General features: G+C 35.3%; 1 protein-coding gene across 1 annotated transcript in view; it reads right to left on the reverse strand.

The window, feature by feature from the left end:
* Positions 1-18631: 18631 nt before the first annotated feature.
* USP38 (ubiquitin specific peptidase 38) overlaps positions 18632-27918 on the reverse strand; it is a 34143-nt gene continuing 24856 nt past the window's right edge. The window contains exons 9-10 of the mRNA XM_081303922.1: positions 26492-27854; positions 18632-21793 (exon numbers count right to left, since the gene is read on the reverse strand). Coding sequence (XP_081160048.1) covers positions 21632-21793; positions 26492-27854 — 1525 coding nt within the window. The 3' untranslated portion in view covers positions 18632-21631. The remainder of the gene's footprint in view (positions 21794-26491; positions 27855-27918) is intronic.

The following is a 27918-nucleotide window of genomic DNA, read 5'->3' on the forward strand; positions in this document are numbered from 1 at the left end:
TCCAGAATTGTGAGAAAATAAATTTCTGTTGTTTAAGCCATATCAAAGTTTGGAATAAAGACAATTTATTCTGTTATGGAAGTCTGAACAGATTAATACAATGAGGAGAACAATAATATGTATAAAATTTATTGTCTAAACATAAAGCAAACAAAAAAAAATCTGGCAGAGCATTGGGCAATTGATAGAATGTAAGAATATCCATTTGACCTTGATAAGGTTCCTTCAAGTAGCCCAGGTTTATTGACATAGGATTATGTTTCTGTCTTTGTGGGTCTAATCGTACCATTTGTTCTGCTGAGAACAGCATTTCCTGAAACTTGTATTTTAATTATTAGTAACTGGTTTTCAGTTTTTATAATTTGGCCTTTCAACAAAGATTTGGACATTTAAATATAACAAATGCATGTATTTACATGTCTGTAAATCAATATAAAATAAAAATATTATAAAATTTAAGAATGTAAAAATTAAAGCTAGAGTTGATAGGCTGGAAGATGGTGGAGGAAAAGAGTTGGAGCAGGATGTGGGGAACTAATTCCTCATTTTAGACATCATAGGGTTGAGAAATACTATCTAAAGTAGGTTAGGAAATAGGAGATATAGTTTATTAAAATTATAAAGATTAGTAGGAGAAGAACTCAAAAATGCTAGCAAATTAGCACTGTTAGCATCGGAGGAGAAGTAGCTGCTGAGTGAGCAAGATCCTTTGTTATTTATGATGTAAGATCAACAGGTACTACGAAAATGGGCACACCAAGATATAGAAATGTAAGGATATTGTTTTGAAGTAAAATCCCCCAAAGCCATCAGCAGATGGTCTTGGAGCCTCTGCAGAGAACTGATCAGCAAAGCTCCTCTTCCCCACACAGTTTCTGAACAGATGGAGGAATAAGGCAAGGAATAAGGCTGTTGGGAGATCCTAATGCTACTGTATTATTAATTAGGCAAAGCTGAAGTACATGGCTTGGGAGAGCTAAAAGCCAGGCTTAATGCACTTCGGGAGGAACCTCACCCATAGTCATAAAAGTACTGGGCCAGGGCAGCCTTTCTCACATTTTGGGAAGGGCCTATTCCTGGAAAAGTAGCAAATGCCCTTCCCAAGAGAAAGGGGAAAAGGAGCAAAGCCAGACACACACAGTTTATTTTTTTCAAATTTACCCTCAGGTTAAGCCATTTTTTAAAGTGAATTCCATGGTGGGACAGAGAGAGGTCAGGTAAGTCACATCTCCATACGGAGGGAGACACCAAGACTAAGGAGCTTTTTCTTCTTCACTATTGCCTCTAGGGAGTCAAAATTGCATTTGGCGTGGGGTGGATGGGAGAAGAATTTTAATTTTAAACCCCTTTGTCTTTTATACCTGTATAACTTTTGAGTCCCTCCAAATTTGGGCAGAATGTCAATAAAAAGGAAGAGGCGGAGAGGATTTGTTCTGGGCCTAACCACACATTGGCCTATTTTTGTTCTTATTTTATCCTTCAACCCAAACTGGAGATTTAGGTTGGGCCAAAAGAGAGGAGGAGGCAATGGAAAGATTAAAGTAAGAACAAAGAAATATATGTCAGCTCAATACTGTTCCGTTCTCCTGAATGTTTATCTCAATTCACTTCTGAATATTTATCTTCAGGTACATTCTCTCTGACCAGGAAGCTCGGCCTCAGCCCACTTCCATATGGTTACTTTTATTTGACCCACTAAGATAGCCACCCTCTCCTGTTCTTTTGGATTCTCAATAGTCTTGTTTTCTCTTCTATGTGAATAAATTCTAACAAGGCCAGAGTTCAGAGAGGCCCCTTCGAACAGACCAATGGCCACTCCAACAACCCTCAATCACCCCTTGCCCATCACTCTTCATTCTATTGACCCCTTCATTTTATTCACACCATTGCATTCACCAAACATCCCTCTGGTGTTTAGAACCAAGCATCACTTCTTCCTGGTGTGCCAGGTGGTCAAGAACTGGGCAGTCCTGGATCTTCATCTGGGTGTAGTTACACAAGTATACACGTGTGAAAATTTATTGAGTTGCTTGCTGTAGACTGGTGAGCTTTATTTAATTTACTGTATCAATTTAAAATACCAAACCAATTTAAAAACCCTCACCTTCAATTTCTTGACAGCCTGTATCCCTGCCCAAGTCCAGAGCAAGGGCAGGTGTGACTTGTATTCTGAAAACACCTTCACGGTGGGGCTTTCAAACACTCCACAACCGGCCAGTGTCTCTCTGCCTTTTAAATATTTCTTTCCTCAACACTTACTAAATATTTTCAATGCATATTAAATTTCTTCTCATCAAACCTTCCTAAAGTGTGACACAGAAACAAGAATCCACAAAAAAACTGTTATATTTGGCTGTATTAAAAACCCCTTCTTCCTGGCAAACACACCATGAGCAAAATCAAAACATAGATGAAAAGATCAATAAAAGTGGGAAAACATCCACAACTTCAACAGCAAGCAAAGTGCTATGTCCCTAAGAGAGAGTTATGACAGTTTATAAAGGACCAACAACCCAATAAAAAACTGGGCAAAGGATATGAATATTTCCATAAAATGTAAAGCCTCAAACAAACAGATGTTTCACCTCCTTCACAAGAAAAGTGGAAAATAAAAATTAGAAGTAAAAATGAAAATAAAAATTACACTAAGACCATTTTTTAAGCTATTGGGCCGGATAAAATTCAAAGGTTAGATATGACATGGTGTTAGGAAGGTTGGGGACACAGGCTCTGCCTTTCGTTGCTTAGAAGAGCAACTTTTGAGGGACATTTAACAGTGACTGTCACTTACAAATGCACATTTGATATTCTGAAAAATATCAAATATTTTTCAGAATATCCCTTAGAGATAGCAGTTCTATTAAAAATTGAAATGACAGGCACACTTTTGACAGGCAAAATGATGCCTATTCAAGGCAACACCATTCTCTGTAATAGTGAAATAGTGTAAATGACCATAATATATGTGAATTGAGGTCTGGTTAAATAAATTATGATATATGCTTACAATAAAATAGTAGGCAGCTATAAAAAACAAGAAAGTCCCCCCCCTTTTTTTTTTGGTACTGAGGATTGAACCCAGGGGTACTTAAACCATTGAGCCACATCCCCAGCCTTTATAATTTTCTATTTTGAGATAGGGTCTTGCTAAATTGCTCAGGGCCTTGCTCAATTTCTGAGACTGGTTTTGAACTTAAGATCCTCCTGCCTCAGCTTCCCTAGCTGCCGGGATTACAGGCGTGTGCCACTGCACCTGGCAGGTTTTGTTTTCCCTGAGTATAGATTACAAATAATCTTTTGTATCATTTTCCCAGTTTAACACCACAGTCACTGGGTTTTATCTTAGCTACATTTTTATCATTTAGAGTAGAATACACTTATTAACCCACTTATACTCCAGTAGTCTTATCAATGAAAAACATTAGAGAACTAAGGACAAATAATGGAGTCATTATTTCACTGATCCACATCTAATTTCAGGAAAATCACTTCCATGCCCAGCCCTCTTGGTTTAATATGAAAAAAAATCTAGATTATTGTTAAGTAAAAAAAAATACTATAGATAGAATGAAGTGCAGTATGTGTTAATATTTGTGTAAAAAAGGAAGGGAAAATATGTATATCTATCTATATCAGCTAATAAATGTATGAAAACACTCTAGAAGAATAAAATAAAAATATTGCTTATGGGAGACATTTTACTTAAATTTTTGTTTGTTTTAATTTTTGAAACTTAATGCCAGTTCAAAACAAAACAGCAACAACAACAAAACAGTGGCAGATTCACTGTCTCCTCTTGGTGGCCCATAATGGCTGAATGTGCCCCTTCTATTCATCACAGAAAGGAGAAAATCTTCCTTACAGTCAGTTGTAAATGTGTTCAGCACTTAGAGATGGATGGAAGGATGGAAAATATTGATTGATATTTTAGACATTTATTTTCTTTCCTCATATGTTGCTTTGCAATTGGAGCTGATATCCCCACTTGTGAGGCTATAGAAGTTCTCCCACCCATTTCTTCTTTGTGATTATGTCCCTTGGCTCTAGATTCCCACTTTTTTTTTTTTTTTTTTTTTTAGTATCAGCAATTGAATCCAGGAGTGCTTAACCTCGGAGCCACATCTCCAGCCCTTTTTAAAATATATATATATTTTTATCCCCACTCTTAATGGGAATAACCTCCAAATAAAGAGATTTCCTCTTGCTAATATGAATGACTCCTCCCAGAGTGACTTCAATGAGAATGGGAAGGGATAATGAGGTGTCTTGTTATAGAGACTAAAACTTAACACATCCATAATAATCATTTTTTTTTTCTTCAGTGCTGGGGATGGAACCCAGGGCTTCATGTCTGATAGGCAAGTGCTCTACCACTGAGCTTCACGTCTCTAACCCTCAGAATAATCTGCTGCCCTCACTTTTCTATATTTGGACCACTCACTCCCAGAGGTCCCTACTCCATTGCTCACATAATCCATTTAGACAAACCAGAAATCTAGACCTCATCCATGGAAACTGAACTCCATATCCTGAGACGTTATCTATCAATAGGTCTATGAATTTTATTTCCTAAATATCTCTTAACTTTCTTCACCTTTTTCCTTCTCACTGAGATCACGTTAGCCCAGATAATCATGATCTGGGTGTAGATTACTGCAATATCTTCATTCCTCTATTTTTCTTCCATTCCTTCCTAATCTTCTTCCACTTTCTCCATCTTTTTTTTTGTGAAATATAATATTTATTCAGAAAGTGCATGTAGTGGATGATTTTGGTGACTTCCCAGGGTACCTACAGTAGCAGGTACACCTGCTGTGAATGTTGGCTGACAACTTACAGTTGTCTGGAGTTTTCCTCTGGTCAGTCTTGCTGGCACCTTCTGCCCACACAAATGGAAGCCAATCACAGGAAAGATGGCTCTTCTGCCTCCAGTGGGGTTGACTATGGGTTTTGAGTTCCAGAATTCCCTGTAGGGTCAGATCCTGGCCTCTGGACAGCACATCCTTACTTACCTTTCCTCCTGCTCCACCATGCTTCTCTCATTCCCTTTACTCTCCTTCCCTGGAGACAGGGAGAAAGCACTTCCCCAATAATCCACTTGAATAAGAATCCTCATCTCAGGCTCTGCTTCTATGAAACCCAACCTCCCCAACCTCACACAATGCATAAACTGGAATCCTTTAACTTGTCGAATTAGTGTAAATACCAAAGGAAAACTACCCAAGACTTAACAACAAGCCAAAGGAAAGGCAACATGTTCTTTCAATGCCACATTTTAAGTTGCCTAATGATTATTTGATCATCAAGAAAGCATCCTCAAACTTTAGTGTTCATCATGATGGTGGTTATGAGCTGAATTGTGTCCTTCCCAAAATTTGCATGATTTAAGAAAAAAACACCAGAAGGGTAAACTATGAAATTAAACAAAAATGGCTACAGTACCAGTGAGGAAGGAAATAGAGTAGGGAATAGAAAAGGGATAGAAATTTGTGTTCTTGAAATACACTTTTTGTAGTTTTCAAAATTTTTATTTTAGAACCATGTACATTGTTTTCCAATTGAAACATGATTTTACAATTTTAAAATTAAATTTATTTTGACTATAACATAAAAATATAAAATTATACATATTAGTTAACGGAGAACCATGTAGCATCTTTCAAAAAAAATTTTAAACCTTTATTTTATTTATTTATTTTTCATGTGGTGCTGAGGATCGAACCCAGGGCCTTGCACGTGCTAAGTGAGTGCAGTACTGCTGAGGCATAACCCCAGCCCCCATGTAGCATTTTGACACGTGTATTTTGTATAAGGTCTACATCAGTTTGAACATCTATCTCCTAAAACATTTATTATCTTTTATGGCAAACTTCCCAAATCATTTTTCTACCTTTTTGAAGTGTACAGTGTATTACTGTTATCTACAGTCTATAGCAATTGCATACCAGAAATTTTTGCTTCTGCTAACTGTAACTTAGTACTCATTGACAATCTTTCCTCATCCCTCCTTCCCTGCTATTTTTCCTGGTCCCTGGTAACCACCATTCTGCTCTCAAAATTTCAAGAACTCTTTGTAGATGGCACCTCTCTCAATTCTCATCATCTTGTGCTTCTCCTCTGCTGTCAGCCACTGAGCCTCTGCTGACATGGCTGCCAGACTCAGCTCTGACCTGCAGTGACTACCAACAAGTGCCCTGTGGCCCCCATGCCTCTGATTTTTTTAATTGTGAAAATTTTTTATATAAAAAATAATTCTTAGATGAAATTGGATTCCCTCTTTCTTACCCTGCACAAAAGTCAACTCAAAATGCATCAAAGACCTAGAAATTCGACAAGACACTTTGCAACTCCTAGAAGGAAACCTAGGGTTAAAACTCCAACAGATAGGTGCAAGCAAAGACTTCCTCAATAGGACCCCTAAAGCTCAGGAAATAATTAATAAATATTAATAAATGGGGATGGTATCAAATGAAAAAGCTTCTGCAGAGCAAAGGAAACAATTAAGAGCTGAAGAGAGAGCCTGTAGAATGAGAGAAAAACTTTGCGAGCTACTATTCTGAGAGAGAATTCATATCCAGAATATATAAAGGATTCAAAAAAAATTAGTATCAAATGAACCAAAAAATCCAATTAATAAATGACTCAATGAACTAAACAAATATTTCTTAAAAGAAGAAATATAAGTGGCTAAGAAAGATACAAAAAATGTTCAACATCTTCAACAATTATGGAAATACAAATCAAAACTACAATTAAATTTCATCTTACTCCACTTAAAATGGCGCCATCAGAAATACAAATGATAATAAATGCTAGAGACGATGTGGAGAAAAAGAAATACTTTTACAGTCTTTGAGGGATTGTTGATTAGTACAACCATTATGGAAGTCAGTATGGAGTCTAATCAAAAGACTAGAAACAGGATCACCATATGACCTAGCTATACCACTTCTTGGTATTTATCCTAATAATTAATGCCAGTGTACTCTAGTGACTCATGTATCCCCATGCTGGTAGCAGCACAAGTCACCATAGCAAAATTATGAAACCAGCCTATGTGTCCACCAGGGGATAAATGGATAAAAAAAAAATGTAGTATATGTACACAATGAAGTTTTATTCAGCTATAAAGCAGAATGAAATTATGTCATTTGCAGGAAAATGGATGAAACTGAGAATATTATGTTAAGCAAAATAAACCAAACTAATGTGGTCAAGGATTTTATGTTTCTCTCATATGCATAAGCTGGAGAGAAAAATGTAAAAAAAAAATGTGGTGGTGGTGGTGGGGAATCTATGATTACTGAAGGGGATCAGTGGAATTGAGGAAGAGGACAGGGGAGACAGGAGGGGAGGGTAAAGGGAAGTTCTGGGGAATGAAACTGACCAAGTTATATTGTTATATTTTGTGCATGTATAAATTTGTAATAGGGAATCTCACTACTTTTTATAATTATAATTCACCACTACTGACAAAAAATGAATTTTTAGAATTTAGTGATAAAAGTGGAAATATTTAAAGACTACAAAGTCTGGGATTGCTTCGAATTAATTCCAAAGGGAAGCAGGTGAGATGGGTACATTGGGATTCATTACAAGTTTGGGTTTTTATATCTCTGATATTTTCCAGTTTGAAAAATAAGTTATACATATAGCACAGGACAGCTAACATTCTCCTTGAAAGGTATATTAGCAAGTTTTAAAACCCCTAGATATATTGTAGGCCTGAAAGAATAATGAAGTTCTTGATCTCCTATCAGAATTCAGAGGTGTAGCAGGCCAGTGGATTTTAAAACAGGTCCTAAAGCTGTTTTCCTTCAGTTCATCTCTTTTTCCCTCCTGCTGCTAACAGACAAATCCTATCCTGTTCCAATCTGTCCCTAGGCTATTCTAGCAACTTCTTTTTTGTTTCTTCCCATAGCACAAGAACAGAACAGAATAGAATAGAATGAAGCATACCAAGGCCTCCTTAAACACAGATGTTTAAAACAAAAATCAAACCAAAAAGTCATAGGATGTACAGGTACTATTTTTTTTTTCCTTTTGGTAAGTGAAAATTGGATCACTGAGCTACACCCCAGTGCTTTGAATAGGCACTATTGATTAAAAATACTTTCAAAGCAACAATGAGAATTTAGGCTCACTATCTCATTAGGTAAAGGTGATTAAAAAAAATAAAATAAAAGATAAAACAAGTACAAATACATGTGCATAATAAAAAATTTAAAAAGTACAAAAATATATTGCAAAAAACAGGTCATCAAAAGCATTAATACTAGCAATTTATTGTATATTCTTCCAAAGATACTTTAAATATATTTGTAGAAAATATAATTTACATAACACACATTGTAGTATATTAAATATAGTTAATAAATAATCTTTAACTTTCTCCAATGCTGTGATTTTTTTTTTTAGGACTCCTTTTTACGTTTGTACTATCATTTATACAGTGAGCACGAAAAAAAAAAAATTCTGAAATAACACTTGCCTCACATTTAGTTTTTTCTTTTGGTTTTGACAACTCAAGCAATTTCATTTTTCCAGATGAATACTTACAGGACTGCATAAATAAAAATTTAAATTAGCATGTGCATAAATTCACTACTGGATTTCAGCAAACATTTTTCACTGGGTCATAAAATTTTCAGTGTCATAAAATTTAACATTTGAAAAAATAAAACTAAATCATCCTGACTTTGCCTCCTATTTTCCTAGTTTCACAATTGTGGGTTTTACAAAGACCCAAACCATGGGGGTTTTTAATTAGAAGCTACCATGAATAGTGACTGTGTATTAAATCAACCATTGCAGGGTGGGGAAGAAGCCTCTCTCCCCCTCCAGCATGGGGGAGGCAGAGACTGGGGGGTGGGAAGGAAAGAGAAGTCCTTGCTTCTTTGCAAGTTCTACCCTTCAGGATCCTGTATCCTACTTTCTCTTCTTAGTGCCTCTCATTGGAGAAGGGCCCATATGGCCTGATGTCCATGCTCACTTTTCTTTTTTTCCCTTCAGGGACTGGGGATTCAATCAAAGGGCACTCTAACTGAGGTATATTCTAGACCTTTTTAATTTTGAGACAGGGTCTCACTAAATTGCCTGGTCTAGTGTTGAATTTGCAATCTTCCTGCCTCAGCCTCCTGGATAGCTGGGACACAACCCCTCCCCCCACTCCCCTCCAATACTGGGGATTGAATCCAGGGGTTCTACTGCTAAGCCACATTACCAGCCCTTTTAAATTTTGAGATAAGGTCTCATTAAATTGTGGAGGCTGGCCTCTAACTTGCAATTCTCCTGCTTCAGCCTCCCAATTCCCATTTCTAAACTATACCTTTAAGTATGAAATAAAATTGTAAAATCCCAGCAACTGTCCTCAAGCCTGCTATCTTTCTCAGTGACCTTCTTTCCCCACTGCCCTCTTTATCCCCCTTCCCTTTAACATCTCCATTGTCTTTATTTTCAACAGTTCAATTAGTTCCTAAGAAACCCTGATTACTCTGTCCTCAAGGACAAGTCAAATCCAAGCTGGTCTTAGACCCCACCTTGTCTCTGTGATCTCTTTCCATGACAAAAACTTGGTGGGTTTCTTACCAGGTTATACTTACAGTAGATGAACCTACTCTGAAAATTCATGAGCCCATCAGCCAACCAAATTAAAGAGAGATTATACAAGCATATTCTAAAGATCAAGAATCCACAAATTAAATAAGCCAGAGAGAATCCACAGGAAGTGCAATATAACTAAAAGAAAATATTTTTCCCTATTTTCCCCCCACCCCCCACCCCCACTGGGGATTGAACCCAGGGAAGCTTAACCACTAAGACACATCCCAAGCCCCTTTTTTTGTGTTTTATTTTGAGACAGGGGTCTCACTAAGTTGCTTAGGGCTTTGCAAAGTTGCTGAGACTGGCTTTGAACTTGTGATCCTCTTGCCTCAGCCTCCCAAGGCACTGGGATTTCAAGTGTGTGCCACCACACCCTGCTTGCTATGGTTTCTGACTCTGCTTTTTAGTTAAATACATTAAGGCACAAATGAACCAAATACTTTCCCTCAAAAACCTTCCACCTCTCCAAAAATTGAAATTTTCATATTTTGCTTATTCTGCCAGTTAAGGGACATATAGCCTCGAAAATTCTAACAGACATTTCTTCAATTATCTGCAACTCACTTTGGGAATCACAAACTATTATTAGATCAGATACAGATCCCATTAAAGGGTTTTCTTTTCAAAATTTAAAATAATACTGAATGAATTTTTAAAAATCACAAGGTTATCATCAGCTTCTGGGAAAACTTCCTGCTAAGAGCACAATCTGGGCTCAAAACATTTTTTGGAAGCACCCTAATATTTTGCTTCATGATTCTGATTTGCCTAAGTGCATTATCTTGCTAAGGACACCTCTCTCCTGTGCATACTACCTAGCGGAAGGGTGTTATGGTTCTTCAGAGGAAAAGAACAGTGGAATGTACACATAATTATAAGAGGGGCTGTACTAAATTCACTAGCGTGAGTAGAAGCTTGATGGTCCCACAGTGGCCATCAATCAGCTGCAGAGCCAGGGGAAACTAGAAATGGCTTAGTTCAAGAAATCTGGAAGCCTCAAGAAGTTCCAGTCTGAGACCTGGAAGCCCCCCAGAGAGTAGTTAGTGGAAGTCTGCTTTCAAAGGCTGAAGAATCTGCAGTCTGATATCCAAGGATTAAGACAGCAGCAGCAGCAACAACAAAACCCCACCCACGTGAAAAGTCTACCTTGCACATAAGGCCAGCTTCCCCTTAATTTTGTTTTTTTGTTCCGTTTGGGCCACTAGCTTATGGGATGGTGCCATTTCTATTCAGGTCAGGTCTTCTACTCTTCTCTCATTCACGTGCCAGTTGTCTCTGGAAACACTCTCACAGACACACCCAGAAGTATGCCCATTTTCAAGAAATCTTTTGATCTAATCAAGTTGATAAGCAAGATGAAGCATCCAGGTGCTATTAAGAAGTCCTAATAAGAAGTCTGTTGTTTTTCTGTTGTGTGCAGCTGTCTTGCCATAATGGCATCCCCTGCAGCTGACTCTGGAGTCTCTAGTGCATGTGGTTTCATAGATGGTTGATCTTGGACGTGTGCTTTCAACGATTGTATCCAGCAGGAGAGTCATTATTAGAAATATATAACCGGAGAGAATCCACACTTGGTGTTTTTGTTAAGCTAAATTTCTATAATGGCTATAACGCTGCCTCAAGAGAAGAGGATGATGCAAAAAAGAAGTACAGAGGAGAAGACACAGAAAAGAGGTCATCTGAGGAGATAGCCATGTGTCTGTGCAAAAGATATTGGTAGTTCTACATTTTTTTTTTTTGTTTGTTTTTTACTTGGAGGTGTATAAGGAGTAGGCGAGCCAAGTGTGGCAAACTGGTTTTCTCGCAGATTCCATGTATTTGTATGATCCTCAAGATTTTTTATTATTATTTTTTTTTCGTTGCCAGCTCTCAGAGTAACTGTTTAGCTCTGACCAGCTTACTTATTTCTCCCAGCTCAATTATGCTGTGTGCATTGGCAATGGCGACTCCCCTTAGAGTGATTTTGAGTATTATAGTAAATGGGGCTAGGGTGTAGCTCAGTGGTAGAGTGCTTGCCTAGCATACATGAGGCCCTGGGTTCCATCCCCAGCAACACATCACACACACACACACACACACACACACACACACACACCACATAAATGATCTCTTAAAGGTGATTGATTAGGGTCAGAAAATGAAAGTTAGAGTAAACACATGGCTCTTTGTTTAACAGCTCTGTTGAATTTCTGCAGAGAGTAGTAAGTCATTAACTAATGGAGCCTTGGGAGGTCATCACCAAACTCTTGCCAATTGTGTTCACACATGTTATTAATGAAGATGCTTTTTATAAAAAACACGATGACTTGCTCATTGTTCTTTATTCAAAACTAGTACTCCAGTGGTTAACTGATACTGATTCTCCTGGAAAAGGAAGATAGGGAGTATTTAAAGCCTTTACTGTCAATCAGTAGTAGATCTGGGAAGATAATTTATTTGCCAGATGGCAGCCAGTCTATTATTTTGTCTCTAGCACCTAACCATGGTGGCCTACTTCTTTATGTTCTGATAAGGAATTGTGGAATATTCAATAACTGTTCCAGACAATTGCTGACCTGATTATTGGCAGCCAGCATCCTCACTGAAGACAAAATAGAATATTTGGGGTTGTCACTTCCCAAGGCAAGATTCTTACCTTTGCTTGGAATGTTTTCTCTGTTACTATTTTGCTGGATTTAGGGGAAGCCAGTGAAGACTGAGAGGCAAGTTAGTCTTACTGTTGTAGTTATTTTGTGTTCATTTTAGCCATGGGTGAGTAAAGTTATAAACTTTTGTCAAAATATTGGCAAATAATGTTTATGCCACATTACTTCTGCTATTACTAAAAGCCAAAAGGATATAAATTATCCAGGGAAAGAAATTATTCAGTAGAGAGCTACAGAGGTATACCATCAATTTCAGCAACAAACTGGTTTTCCAAATTCTGAGCCTAGGTTTCAATATTTTTCTCATGAACTCTGGACCATGGTTTGAGACAGAACCAAATTAAGGCCAAGCTTGTCTTTCACACCCGAGGATGAAGTTCTCTAGAAATATGAACTGTCAAAAATATAGCATGGATAGTCCAACATCTGTCTTGGACTTAGCCAAGTATAGACCATCTTGGAGAAATGACATGGCAGCAGGTCTGGTGTTCTGTTCTGGAATGTTGTGATTTTGATATAGAGACCATACAAACCACAAGACAGACATCCTGAAAAATATTCACCTTTGTTATTGTCTGCTTCAAGAAATGAGGCTCAGTGGTAGGAAGTGGAGGACAGAGTATAACCCAAGATGAAGAAGTAAAAATAAACTTAAAAAGAAGTCAAGATGTTCTAATGTGCTTGAGCAGATGTTATGAATTATTTCCTTTATTATATGGTAGACAGGCTGGCTAATAAGTTGTCAACAGCAGCAGTATTAAAAAGTAATTTTATTGGTCTGTTGCTTTAATAATGGGGAAGTCATCAGTATTATTATAAGTTCCTCTTTCAGAATTCATATATGGTTCATTTGTTTTCACAGCTGTTCAGAAATTTAATATATGAATACTCACAGTTTATTTAACTAGTCTTCATGGACATTTTGATTATTTCAAGCCTTAGGCCATTATGAATACTGTTTTAAATATTTAAAAATGTATTTTGTGCATGTTTTGTTGGATCTATCTCTAGTTGTGGAGTGGCTGGATAATAGAATATATATATAAAAAGTTATATATAGATATCTCACTTTCGAAGATACTGCTGGTTTTCCAAAGTAATCATATAAATTTTTACTCCCATATGTAGGTATCTATTAGAGTTTACATTTTCCATTTTCATCAACATTTGTCTAAATTTTTTTTATTCTATGAGCATTTAATGGCATATCATTGTGGTTTTGTGTCTTGATTATTAATGAAGTTCAGCACTTTTTGATGTTTATTAGAAATTTGTTTTTGAAGTGCCTTCTCAACTCTTTTGCCCATTTTACAACAAATTATCTTTCAAAATTTGATTTATGGGGGGGGGGGCTAGTGTTGTGGCTCATAGGTCAGTACTCACTTAGTATGTGTGAGGCCCTGAGTTCGATCCTCAGGACCACATAAAAATATTGTGTCCACCTATAACTAAAAAATAAATATTTTTTAAAATTTTGATTTATAGCTGTTATATATATTCATATATCTACAATTATGTTCCATTCATGGCTTTTTTTCATCCTTAATGGTGTCTTTGATGAACAGAAGTTTCCATTTTAATGTAATCCTTTTTATCATTGTTTTCTTTCATGATAAAGGCTTTATTTTAAATTTCTGACACTAGGGATTGAACCCAGGGGTGCTTTACCACTACACTACATCCCCAGACCTTTTTGAGACAGGGTCTCCCTAAATTGCTGAGGCTGGCCTCAAATTTGCAATCCACATTACTGGGATTACAGGCATGTATTACTGCACTCAGAATGACCAAGGCTTTTTGGGTCTTATTTAACAATAAACCTTTCCATTTGCCTAGACTTTGAAGATATTCTAATAGGTAATGTTTAGAAATGCATAGATTTACAATCCACAAGAATATATTTTGTATAATGCGTGAAGGGATAATTTTCTTTTCTTTTCCATGATTATTTAATTGCCTCATTAATATTTAACAGAAAAATTATCATTTTTACAGTGCTCTAATGTTTGTACAGTGCTTGATGTGTAGGGTGACCAACTTACTGCAATTTGCCTGGGATTTTTATTCTTAGCTCTGAAAGTTCTGTGTCTTATGAACAGCCTGTCTCTAATGAACTAGGATGGGTGGTCACCTAATTTTTGTTATAAATCACGAATGCATATAAGTATAAGTTTACTTCTGGATTACTTTTTTTTTTTTTTTAAAGAGAGTGAGAGAGGAGAGAGAGAGAGAGAGAGAATTTTTAATATTTATTTTTTTTTTAGTTCTCGGCGGACACAACATCTTTGTTGGTATGTGGTGCTGAGGATCGAACCCGGGCCGCACGGATGCCAGGCGAGCGCGCCACCGCTTGAGCCACATCCCCAGCCCTCTGGATTACTTTTTTAAAATAGAATAAGAAGCCCACTTTCTCGGGCTGGGGATGTGGCTCAAGTGGTAGCGCGCTCGCCTGGCATGCGTGCGGCCCGGGTTCGATCCTCAGCACCACATACCAACAAAGATGTTGTGTCTGCCGAGAACTAAAAAATAAATATTAAAAATTCTCTCTCTTTAAAAAAAAAAAAAAAAAGAAGCCCACTTTCTCTTTACTATCTTAGCTGTGTAGTAACTCTTACTATCATGTTTAAAAAAAGTCATCCTACCTTTCTTTCCAAGAGTCTTATTTTTTTGTAATTTTTCATTTTAGAATCAGCTGAATTATCACAAACAAGAATTCCAAGATTGAGATTGCATTGATTATGTAGATCAGTTTGAGGGAAAATTAGCACTTATAATATGAAAACTTCCAAGTCTTCTTTAATTTTCTAAATAAATATTTTGTGTGTGGAGGTCTTGTACATGACTTTTCCCCAAAACATCGAACTTCTAGATTTATACAAAACAGATTTTTGTGTTGTTTTTAAATTTTGTATTTTAATACTTGCCCTTGGCATACAGAGTTACCCTTTAATTTTGCATATTGACTTTGTGTTAGGGAAGTTACTGAACTGATTAATTCTACTGAGTTTATGTATAAGTTAAATATTTTTATGTTAATTATTTTGGATTTTAAAAATAGAAGTAGGTGACTGGCTCACAGTCTGTAGTCCATGTTTATACTTCTTTTCTTGGAGTCTCATGTCTGTCAGCCTGTATGGTAGATGCGGCAGGAGATGGAAATCGTTGCTGGTGGACACAGTGTGCGCTTCTAGCTTTTCAGTTATCCTCTCTTTCCTGGACGTACTGTAAATTGAGTCCATTATGTCAAGTCTATTTTCTAGCCTTCTTTTTTCCTTTGTGTAGAATCAAGTTTCCATCTGGTAACACTTTCCCTCAGCCTGAAGAATTTTTTTCTTTAACAAACCTCATAGTGCAAATATTCAAGAAAATAATTCTCTCAGCTTTTGTCTAACAAAATGTATTTCATTTTCACTTTGAATGAAGTTTTTACTGGATCTAATGAACATTCACTAGGTTTTTTTCTTTTCTTTCTTAAGTTTTTAGATGTCATTCCACTGTCTTCCAGCTTGCATACTTTCTGATTGCTGTCTTTTGTTTCTCTACATCGAGGGTCATGAACTTTTTCTGTCCATTTCAATTATTCAATTCTGCCACTAGTGTGAAAACAGTCACGGACAATATTTAAGCCAACAGGTAAAGCTGTTACAATAAAACTTAATATATGAAAAAACAGGAGATAGGGTAGATTGGTCTGAGCTGTATAATTTGTTGACCTCAGTTCTATGCTTATGCTTTTTGTCTAGTTGTTTTTAAGAGTTTCTCTCTTTATGACCATTTTAAAGTGATTAAAAAGTGGAGTGCCTTGGTGTGGTTTTGTTTATTCTGCTGGAGGTTGGCCGAACTCTTGGATCTGCCATTTCTGTCTCTCTATTGTATTGATGTTTTTTTTGGACATTCCTTTTAAGCTCCTAGTTTGCAAATTCCATTCCCCATTTTCCATAATTTCTGAAGCTATTTCTATTGATTGGTTTTTCTCCTTGGTATGAATTACCTTTTCTTCCTCCTTTGAAGGTCTGGATAAATTTTGTTCAGGTGCTGGGTATTGTGAATTTTACTTTTGTATATAATGGGTTTATTCCTTTAAAAACCGTTAAACTTTGTTCTTTATGCAGTCACATTACTTACACAATTTAACCAGAATTCCATCCTTGCAAGGCCTGCTTTTAATCTTTGTTGGGTGTAAAAGATTAGTCTTTGCGGGCAAATTTAGCTTTATTAAGTATGGACTTTTTGGGACTGGGGTTGTAGCTCAGTGGTAGAGCACTTACCTAGCATGTGTGAGGCTCTGGGTTTGATCCTCAGCACTGCATAAAGATAAATAAACAAAATAAAGACATTGTATCTATCTGCAACTACAAAAAAATATTTTTAAAAAAGTATGGACTTTTCAAAGACAAATATTAGATACAAACTAGGATGAAAGGGGGACTAATTTTAGGGAGTTAGAATAAGACTTGAATATATTAAACAGTGAGCTGGAATTAGAGAAAGTAGGATAAGGAGAGGGGGGATAGTAGGGGATAGGAAAGGTAGCAGAATACAACAATTACTAATAGGGCATTATGTAAAATTGTGGATGTGTAACCGACGTGATTCTGCAATCTGCATTTGGGGTAAAATTGGGGGTTCATAACCCACTTCAATCTAATGTATGAAATATGATATGTCAAGAGCTTTGTAATGTTGTGAACAACCAATAAAAAAAAAAAAAAGAAAGTAGGATAAGGAGAACGGTATGCTCTACTGAGAGGGGAATATGCAAAGGCCTAAACATGGCAATTACATGATGTTGTCTGAGTCAAATGATGCACAGGTCCAAAATGACTGAGGGGGAACAGAAAGGATGGAAGAGATTAGGCTAGTTAAGTAAGCAGATAATAGGTGCAGAAATGAGCTGCTAAAACATGCTTCCCAACCCTTTGGATTACCATATCAAGGTTTTAACAAAGCAGATTATAATTTTTTTTTAAAGGAATCATGTTAGAGGTGCAAGATGTGGTGAGACAGATTGGAAGAATTTTATTTCTTAAGCCTTTATTATATAATTTGCTTAAAGCCTTTGCTCACATTTTTCTCCTTGTAACTGTTCCTCCAAACTAAAGCACTGACTTAGAAACCCTAAAGACTTGGATTAAGATCTTAGTTCTGATTTTTCACTAGTTGAATGATGTTGAGCAAATTCCCTAATCTGAGTCTTTATTTTCTTTATCCATAAAGGGGTGAGGAAAGGTGTGGAATGAGCTTACAGGGCTAGTATAAATTAAAAAGACATAAATACCTGCCAGTGTATAGCACATGGTAGAATATTAACATATACTATTAGTCCCCTAAGATAAAAATCCTAGGAAAAGAATTTCTTTTCGAGCAGAAATTTTTAAGCCAGATTTCAAATTTAAATTGCAAGAGGAACTTTAAAAATGAGGATGCCTGGTCCCCACATAATTTAACTGGTCTGGGATGAGGCCTGAACATAGTATTATTTTTTCCAAGTTCTCCAAGTAATTTTCACATGAATGCAAGGTTTAAAATTGCTATTTAATCTGGGAAGGTTAATCTTTTCATTCTTCTGAAATTAAGGTAGGTGTGTGTGTGTGTGTGTGTGTGTGTCTGTCTAGCACAGAAAGCAAAACATCAAAATATATCTGTTAAGAGAAAAACAACTGCAGGCCATAAAAGACACTGAGAGAGCTGGCAATACACTTGGCTGACTTCTTAGATTCTATTTTTAATGTTAAATCCACACGAGTTATGTAACATCGGGGCCAAAGGTTTTATATAACAAATCTTTTTGAATTTCTGAAACTCAGATTGTTGATCTTATAAAATTTTTGATTCTCCTTTCTTGGAAAATTATTTCTATAGAATCCTTTTCATATGGAAAAGCTGCAGTTTTTTTTCCCCCAAGTACTTTTTTTTTTTTAAATCCCTCATTCATTGTGAGGTTCATTTTCAAAAAAAGGACTCTGTACAAAAATTAACTTAGCTAAAAAAAAATAATAAGGCCAACACTGAAGACATATGACAGTTTGGTAAATACTTCAGAATATTTGGAACACCTTGTAGATTAGAAATATTTCAAAAACTTTCTTGAGATACTTTACTCCACTGATTTTGCATTTAAGCTTTTTAGTTACTGGATTATATTATCCAAGATTTAGCCTTATTCCTCCAAATGATATCACTGAGATATTAATAATAAAGAGTTCACATTTCCTAATAAGTTTATAAAATGTAAATAAATTACCCTCCATCTCAGGAATATTTAGTTTTAGAAACCTAAACTCTATACGAAAAAAACACAGATTGTGAAAGGATATATAAGGTATAGCATTCTTATAAGATAATATATAAATACACAGTAGTGTTTCCTCTGAAATATTCATTGAAAAAGCATTCTTTATAGAGAGTATATTATATAATGTACAAATTTGGAAACAAAGTCTAAAACATCAAAATGATGATTTTCACTCACTGGACAGACTATGCAAATTTTTTTCCTTAAACTATGCTAGGTACAGAATAAACATCCAATCTCACTTATAACAGCACGGCACTGAAGAGGTAGCACATAAAAAGATGACAACTTTTGTAGATGGCAGTATCATAAAATGAAGAGATTTAGTTTTGCAATATTTTTCTTCTCCCCAGATGTGAGTTAAGAGGCTGTTTGAACCTGTCACAAGGATACTCTAGACATCATGAGGGATTTATATTTCTACATCCAAAAGATTCTACTGGTATCTTAAAGTACGGAGACAAAAGTCATGGCTCTCTAGTCCTTTAGCTTCCCTGATTATTCAGCTGACACAGAGGGATAATGCTTGAATGGGGGATGAGCTAGAATCCTCCAACATGATCTGTAAATGTCCTAATTCAGAGCTGCAGGAGCACCTGCTAGCGAACAGGTTATGAGGGCCTATGAGACAACATCAGAAGTCTTTCCTTCTTAGAATATCTCTCTGGAAAAAAATAATACTTTTCTCAATGTGTCAACAAACATCTTTGAGGATAAGAAACTCAAATTTCCAGCCTTTTATTTTTGTTTGTAGTGAAGCCTAATATGTTCTTTCTTACTTTTTTGGGTACTGGGGATTGAACTCAGGGGCACTTGACCACTGAGCCATATCCCCAGCCCTATTTTGTATTTTATTAGAGACAAAGCCTCACTGAGTTGCTTCGTGCCTCGCTATTGCTAAAGCTGGCTTTGAAATTGTGATCCTCCTGCCTCAGCCTCTGAAGTCAATGGGATTATAGGTGTGTACCTTTGTGTCCAGAGTATTACTGTATTTTTACTCTTTGAAATCAACTCAGTATTACTATATTGCTAGAATTTAATCTTTATCATTTTGAAAATTCAATACATATTATCCTAATACATAAAAATCATTGAGCTAGGCACAGTGGTACACACCTGTAATTCCATCTACCTAGGAGGCTGAGGCAGGAGGCTCACCAATTTGAGGATAGCCTCATAACTTAGTGAGACTCTATCTCAAAAGAAAAAATAAAAGGTTTGGGGATATAGCTCATAGTAGAGAGCCCCTGGATTCAGTATCTAGCACTACAAAAAAGAAAAAAAAAATCCTGGAAATTCTTGATACTTAAGGATAAAACTGTGTCTTATTGACTATAAAGAATTTTCTAGAAGCATTTTAACCCAATATTAATTCAAGCATTAAATGACTTCATTAATTTCAATAAATGCTAAAACTGCTATAATCTGATTATAAATTATTTTGCAGCCAGTGGATAACTGAACACACAGGGTAACTCAGACACTCAGGGTAACTAAAAAAATCACTATTAGGTCAAAGGAAGCCACAGGAAAGTACGATAAAAATCTTTCTGGTTCGTTCATTTACAGAGAAGATAAATGTTGATTAATTCTGTAAAACGTTGCCAGTTTTAATCAATTTTCTTAATCTTCTGGGTGATTAGACACAGGTTAGGAGTGGGGAAGTAGTGGAATGAAGAGGAGGTGTTGTTTTTAACTGCTGCCACAAGAGCTTGGGAAAAAAGATAAACCCCGAATCACCAAAGAACCTTATTTCCTTAAAATGTTTTCAAAATAAATATGCGACCAATCTTTAGAACAATGCACAACCATGGATAAGTTAAAACCTTCAGGAAGGAGGATATTTGGGATAACTTTTGAATACTATATAATCAAAACCCAGGAGAACTGACATGCTTCCAGTTTCCTGGCCAAACATAATGTGTGATGGTAGGGGCTGGCATTTTCACATTGTATCTGAAACTAAGAAATAGAAACAATTGTGGAAAACATAACTCAAAAAAACCCAAAAAATTCCAAATATACAACTCCAAAGATACGTTAACAATGTTTAATGTTTTGAGGATTAAGTAACAAATCAAAAAAGATTTTTTACTTAACTAAGTTCACTTCCTTTGAATTTTTCTAAGAGTTAAAAATTGACTATTATACTTACTGATTTAGAACCATCAGATTTTGCTTCTGGAAAAATCTAATACCTTTCAAAAAATTACAATTGTAATGTTAGCACAAAAATTACTTCCTAAGATTTCATTTTTTAAAAAACTTTTCTGCAGCCAAAGATTCCTATTTTTGAATTACAGTACTGCAAGGCACATACAGAACTCACCTCCTTCAAAATACACAGATGATACTCCCTGAAATATAAGTTTAAAATTCTTGAACAATTAGAAATACTACAAAGTTAGCAATTTTTAGGTAAAAACATTGCTTCTACAGGATCATGCACCTTTCTTAAAATCAATTCAGCAATATGTATAAATAATCCTTTTTTAAAACATCTGTAGTTGAAATGCAGATACAGTGATACTGAAGATAGCACTAAACAGAAACCTGAAAAGTACTATACTTTGATAAATTTTGTTATTGCCTTCATTAGAGACTGGATCATCTCTAGTATTTTCAAAGACTTGAATTTAATAACTGGGCAACTACCCAAGAATAAAGGAATTTCTTTAAAACAACATTTCTTACTTCTAGCATTGATTTTTGTATACAGAATGCTAAGTGAATTATGTATTTTTTTGTTCAGTAGAACCCAAGATAGACCAGTTAGATGCTTCTACCAAATTTAGTGCAGCTTAATTAAGGACCAGGTACATTGTTTCCTCTGAACATTTTTGGTCGAGCATGACTAACCATAATGCAAATGGAATCTTAAGAGGTAGATTTTTTTTCCCATGATGCACTTTGTTAATAAATGTATTGTCAATAAAATAAAAACAAGCACTGTATGTGTGTTCGTAAAGTACAAGGGTCTAATGAAAAGAAAAATAAAAGATAGGTATGATATTTGTTACAGTCTGACATTTTAACAGTCATCGTATTAGATGTTTTGTGACCAAGTGCATTTTGGACACTCTCAGGATCAAAATACGAGTCTGCCAACTGTATTAAATCCTCCCCCACCCCCTCCACCAGTTGGTCCACAGCTTCCTGGTGGGTCATTGTCATCAAATCCATTGGGCCGAAATGAACAGGAAGCAGATGCAGCTTGTAGGGCCCGGGCTCGAGCATTCAACTCTTGTTCCTAAAATTAAAAATAGTTCTTATAAAGATAAAATGCTAAGTACATGGATAGGTATATTGCACAAACAAATATTCTAAAGCTGCCTTAATCTTTAATAAGCATCTTTCAAATCTCAATTACTTTAAAAATATTGACATTAATCCTTCCCAAATCCTACTGAAGTACATAATCACCTTTGGAACAAATAAGGCAGAGAGCAAAATCCTCATGTAACTCCACAGAATGACATATCTCAAAACATAGAACGTTTTAAGATCTCACTTTATAATAAACTGTAGCCCCTAAGACATACATCTTCTTTACAGAAAATATTACAGCCCCTGCAACACTCTTTTATAGGAAGAATTTCTTCTTCTATATAAAACAGAATTCAAAGATTCTAACAGTGGGTTTTCTATACTTTATCACCTGGAGCTATTTTGGAAGTGAGAGATTACAGTAAAAGTTAAAAAGAAACACCTTGCATTTTTTTCTCACCCTTCCCTTAGGCTACTTCTTAACACTAAGACAGATTTCAAAAACAACTGATAAGTAAAATGAAGTCTATCTCTTTATACTAGTAGTACTTATTACTTTTCCCTACCAGAGTATTAGAACTTTTATCAGGAATCAGTCTTATTCATTTATGGCACATATTAGGTGTTCAATAATATCAATAATTTCATATTAGAATGCTAGTTGGTGCATGGATTCAAAAGGAATAATGTGAGTAAATAATGTCATATTCATTTGGCAAGGTGTGAAACTGGATTTTAAAATTATGGAAATACAAACTCCTTTAAATAGTACACAGAATATACTGACATGTGCCCATTTTCTGGAAGAAGGTCTACTGCCTTCAAATGGAGTTGATCCAATAAGGTCTAAAAGCCACTACTAACAAGCATAGCCCTTTGCTTGTCAGCAGAACCACCCTGAAGAATTCTGAAAACCAGCTGACATTAGCCACAACTGTATGATATCCCATGTTTCAACTTAAAGCCCCGAGACTCTGCCATCTGGAAAGGCAATCTTATTTTATAATTTCTAGCTAAAATTTTTATGAATCCCTCTTTATGAATCACATATTTTTATAGCTAAAAGGAACTTTGAATAAGAAATCCTTAATGGCCTAATTAACCTGAAAGGGCTTCTAAAACTTAATTTGTAGAATATTTTTGAAAACATTGTTTCATCTGTGTCATTTACTGTATTCATAATTGTTAGCTCCCACATAGTCATTTTTCAGATGATATAGTAGATATTCAATCTATATTATTAAAAAATATATATTTTTTGACAGAAAAGCATACCTCAGAAAAAGACACTAAAAAAAAAATCCTCAGTGCTCTATCTTTATATTAAGCTGTCCAAATCAGCAATGAAACCATAACTCTGTATCTAAGGAACTGTAGTTTCATATATAGATGTATTCCCTAAGGAGCTTGAATATGCAAGGTAGTGTTCCAGAAGTTCTGCTTCCAAAAGATACAATAGTTTTTAACCTAGACTTTGTTTTAAGCTAATAACCCCACTGCTTCTAACACCTACAAAATTCATATTTCAAGACATAAAAGCATCCCCAGAATGTTTCTTTTTTGTATAGTTTTCTGTTTTCAGAAGATGAGTTTATGAATCAAAGCAGAAAACATACCTTTCATTTTATTTCTTTTAATAAAGAAGAGACATTGTGTACAATGTTAAGATCAATTCTCATAGCATATATAATTTATATCACAAATTTATAGCAAGTATTCAAATTAACTCTAATTTCAGTAGCAGACCATAAATGAAGCTACAGAAAGGCATTACTGTTGCTTTGGGACAGATTATAGTATATTTAGATCTATCCATCAAGTAAAACTGTTGACATTAAATTCCCCCCTTTTATTTTTCTTTAAACCATATATATTATATATACTTTTCTTTATGTATGATAAAAAAATTTAAGAAATTAAACTACCACCTCCTTCAAAGAAACAAAGAAAACAAGCAAAAGCTAGAAAACTCTGCCTGTGGTCAATGTGGGCCTGATGGCTGGTGATTTCCACTCTGCAATGCTGGTGGTATTTACGTAGTCTTTATCTTACTGCATCCTAACCAAAGGCTTAGTTTTTGTAATTGGGACAATAAAACAACAGAGTAGCTACTACTAGTGGAAGTTGAATTGAAGGGAAAGAAATGTATGAAGAGGAAGATCCTTTTACTATTTGAGTTTCAACAACTTTTTATAAATCGGTACATTGCTATTTCTTACATCCTATATTCTAGACATAGTTATCTATTATAAAGCACAAAATGCTTTGTAATATGAAGTACATGCTATGAAATAAGCACAAATTTAAATTATACCTCAAAACTAAGTGCAAAACTCAAAATACACATACATACTCTATGTGTTCAAAACTGAAAAACGGACAGCTAAAAAACTGCTGTACGTAAGATCTCAACCAGACATTCCCATTACTGGCAATTACTAGATATGTTCATCAGCATAACAGAATAAACAAGATAGTCTCTTACCACAAACTTAAAATACCAGAATGATTTGGTTAGATGGTATGAGAAACTTTACAATTAAAGTCTTCATCAATTACACCACTGTATTTGAAAGTAAATAATTACAATCTAAATTATATTTAAGTTCTTATTTAAAAGTTTACTGTTTATCATTATAATTTGCTTTAAAAAGGCATTTTGATAGTAAAGTTTAATAGCCAGTCTAAATATTCTTAAATAAATACCTTACTGTAAAATTTGGCAATATGTTTTCTGCTTTAAACAACTAACCAATCTGAGACTTAAGATGGGATTTAGGACAATTGTACAACACTGAAAAACTATTCACAAACTACATAACGCCTTTTCTTTATTTAATATAAGAGTCTTAAAAAATAATGGGGGGCTGGTGTTGTAGCTCAGTGGTAGAACCTTTGCCTAGCATGTGCGAGGCACTGGGTTCAATCCTCAGTACCATACATAAAAAAATAAATAAAGGTCCATCAATAAGTAAAAAACAATATTAAAAAAAACAATAAAAAGAATGGCCTGTTTTAATCTTGGGGTTGGGGATGTGGCTCAAGCGGTAGCGCGCTTGCCTGGCATACTTGCGGCCTGGGTTGGATCCTCAGCACCACATACAAAGATGTTGTGTCCGCTGAAAACTAAAAATAAATATTAAAAAATTCTTTCTCTCTCTCTAAAAAAAAAAAAAAAAAAAAAAAAAAAAAAAGAATGGCTGCTCATGCTCAAACACTAAATCAGGATGTAATGGAGAAGACAGCAAGATGGTTAAACTGGAAAATCTAGGTGGCAATTCGATAGTCATTATGGCTGTAATAGTATTTGACACTCTAATTACAGAAATTAGAGTAGTTCCTTGTCTTTTCAAATATTTGATAAATATAATATTCTGCCCAATTACTGGTACGTAAATAACCTTCTGCATATTTCCAAAAGTTAGGATCACCGCCCTGGGCCTTAATTGTCTACACTTGGTAGAAATTTTCTATTTCCGCCCTGGGCCTTAATTGTCTACACTTGGTAGAAATTTTCTATTTCAACTTAATTCTCTGTTCTACTTCTCTAATCTTTAAGAATCATGATAATTAATAACTAATTATTAATTATCATATAACAAGAAGAATATGAGTGAATACATTCTATTTCTATTATCTAGATAATAAACCACTTAACTGGTGTTAGTCTTTGGTAGTGAATCAATTCTAACAAACATTCTGAATTCTTATTTTTTTTTTTTCTGTAAAGTTAATTGTTTACGTGTCACTTCAGAACATTGCTGTCATCCTTTAAAAATGTGTCATTATTTGGGTATTTTATAATGCAGGAAATTTGAAAGCTCTTGAGAAAATTTCCCTCTAAAAATCAGTACTATAATGCCCATTTCTTCTTTTATTCTGCTGGTATCTTTTAGTTTTGTGTCTTTCAAACACAAAAGTTTTAGAAATTTACTAATTTAAACTCATAAAATAATTTGAACTACCCAGTTACTACACCTATAATTTCCTTTTCTACAATTTCACCTATAATTTGCTACTGGTTCTTTTTTTTTTTTTAACCGAAAGTTGGAAGGTTTCAAAGAAAAACACTTGCAACATGACCATTACTAACTTTAAAGTAAATAAAATACTCCTTGAAAAAAATATATTAAAATAAGCAAATTTATCTCATTTGAAGCATTTATGCCATGGCATTTATTTACTAACTGTGCTATTATCTCATTGATTTTATTGCCCAGATGCTCAAAAATATAAACACCCTTTCTTTATATATTTTCTCCTTTTTAATATCCTTTATTTTGTCCATCTGAATGTCAACACACAGACCTTAAAATATTTACACAAAGAACTTGCAGGAATGAACACCAAATTTACCAGTCATTTCCCGAGGGGGGAATGAAGGGAAAAGGGTTTTTGTATGGCATGATTTTATAATCATCTTTTCTAACTAAAAATAGAGCTTTCATAAATAAAAACAAAATAGGTTGAATCTAATTGCCACTTTTCACAACTACTTCCCAATATTAGAAAGTATAATAATTGAATTATATAGGTTGAGCTCATTTTATATAAATCCAGAATCAAGTTTCAGAATTCCTTGAAAATGTGTAAGTCAAGTTGGATTTCAAAGTCTGGCCACTCAATTAACCACCTATCAATTGTGTAATATTTTCCACAAATAAAGATATTTTCAACTTACCTGTAAATATAGTTTATTGTCCTTTGTTATAGCATCCATAAGTTCCTTCTGAAGAGGTGGGTCTCCATTTACCCAGAGTCCACTGGTTGGATTGTTACCACTTAAACCATGAGTGGTGTTCTGTTTTTTATACAGAAGCACATATGCAGTATCTTTTGGAAACCTACTTGTAATTTTCTGGACTGACTGAAATGAAGTGAATGTCACTCTGCTGTCATTAAATAAAAACCATTCTTTTGACATTTCCCTACTTTCCAAATCCTGTTCAATAATTGCACTGGGACTATCTCTGCTTAGTATATGACTCTGGGAGGGTGCTAATGTGAGATTTTCAGGCTGGTGGCACATCTGGTATGAAGACTCTGCACCTGTGATGTTTCTGGCATAAGAATAATAATGCCCACTTTCAGAGGATATACCAGAGTGAACTACAACAGAACTTAATAGGTAGGGGATCAACTTTGGACAGAAAGCTTCTTCAGTTCCAGAAGGCTTTAATTTTTTAGCTAGGTTCTCACCAATATCAGTGAAATCAACATCTACAGACCAACTTTCTGACAATGAAGAGAAAGAAGTAGTTCTTTTAACTGGCAACTCCAAAACCAGTGGCAGTGACACATTGTCTAAAATTTTTCTTCTCACATGATACTTCTGATCATAGGAAAATCTCAGGAGAGTAAGAATAAGGTATTCGGGTTCCTCCGTGATTTGCATAGTTTTCTCAGCATTCTGCAGAGAGGCACAGTTTTCACAATAATATTGGTTGTCACCAGTAAGAATCTCTGGAGCCAAAAAATAATTTAGTAAGTCAGTTACTGAAGGTGTGGTCTCACCTCCTGGTTTCTGAGGTACATCTTTATTGATAAGAATCTTGGGAGATTCATTAGGGACAGAACTGTTTTCAGTATAGTGAAACCCATCAGGAGGACCGCCTATTGTTCTTTCATTCATAATTGAATCACAGACAAAGGCAGCTGTTGCTGGATTATAAACTACTGGTTCTTCTGAAGGACCAGATACACTGGCTTGCATTAAGCTGCCATCTTGTGTATTGGATAATGATGCTGGATCTTGGAAAGACAAGTCTTCCACAGCAGGGGAAGGACAAAAGGCCAGTGAAAGATCCGTGAAGGCTTCCACTTTTTGTGAGGTACTCCTGCAGTTCAAGCAACATATGTGAGTCTGTAATTTTCCTCCAAACATTTTTTCTATTAAAGTCTTCTCACTGTCACTTGTGCAAGGGGTCTCTGTCAGTACAGCTGCCTTACTGGCTACTTCCTGTAAAGAAGTTTCACTGTACCCCAGACTTTCAGAAGACTTGTATGAGGATTGAACTTTCAAGATCTTCTCTTCTTCATGGAGCCTGAGGGAGAATATATCAGTATATCACTACTTTACTTACGTTAAAATATCATTTCTATTTAACA

The sequence above is a fragment of the Spermophilus citellus genome (genome assembly GCF_964194105.1).
Source record: "Spermophilus citellus genome assembly, chromosome: 8".
In the NCBI taxonomy this organism is placed as follows: domain Eukaryota; kingdom Metazoa; phylum Chordata; class Mammalia; order Rodentia; family Sciuridae; genus Spermophilus; species Spermophilus citellus.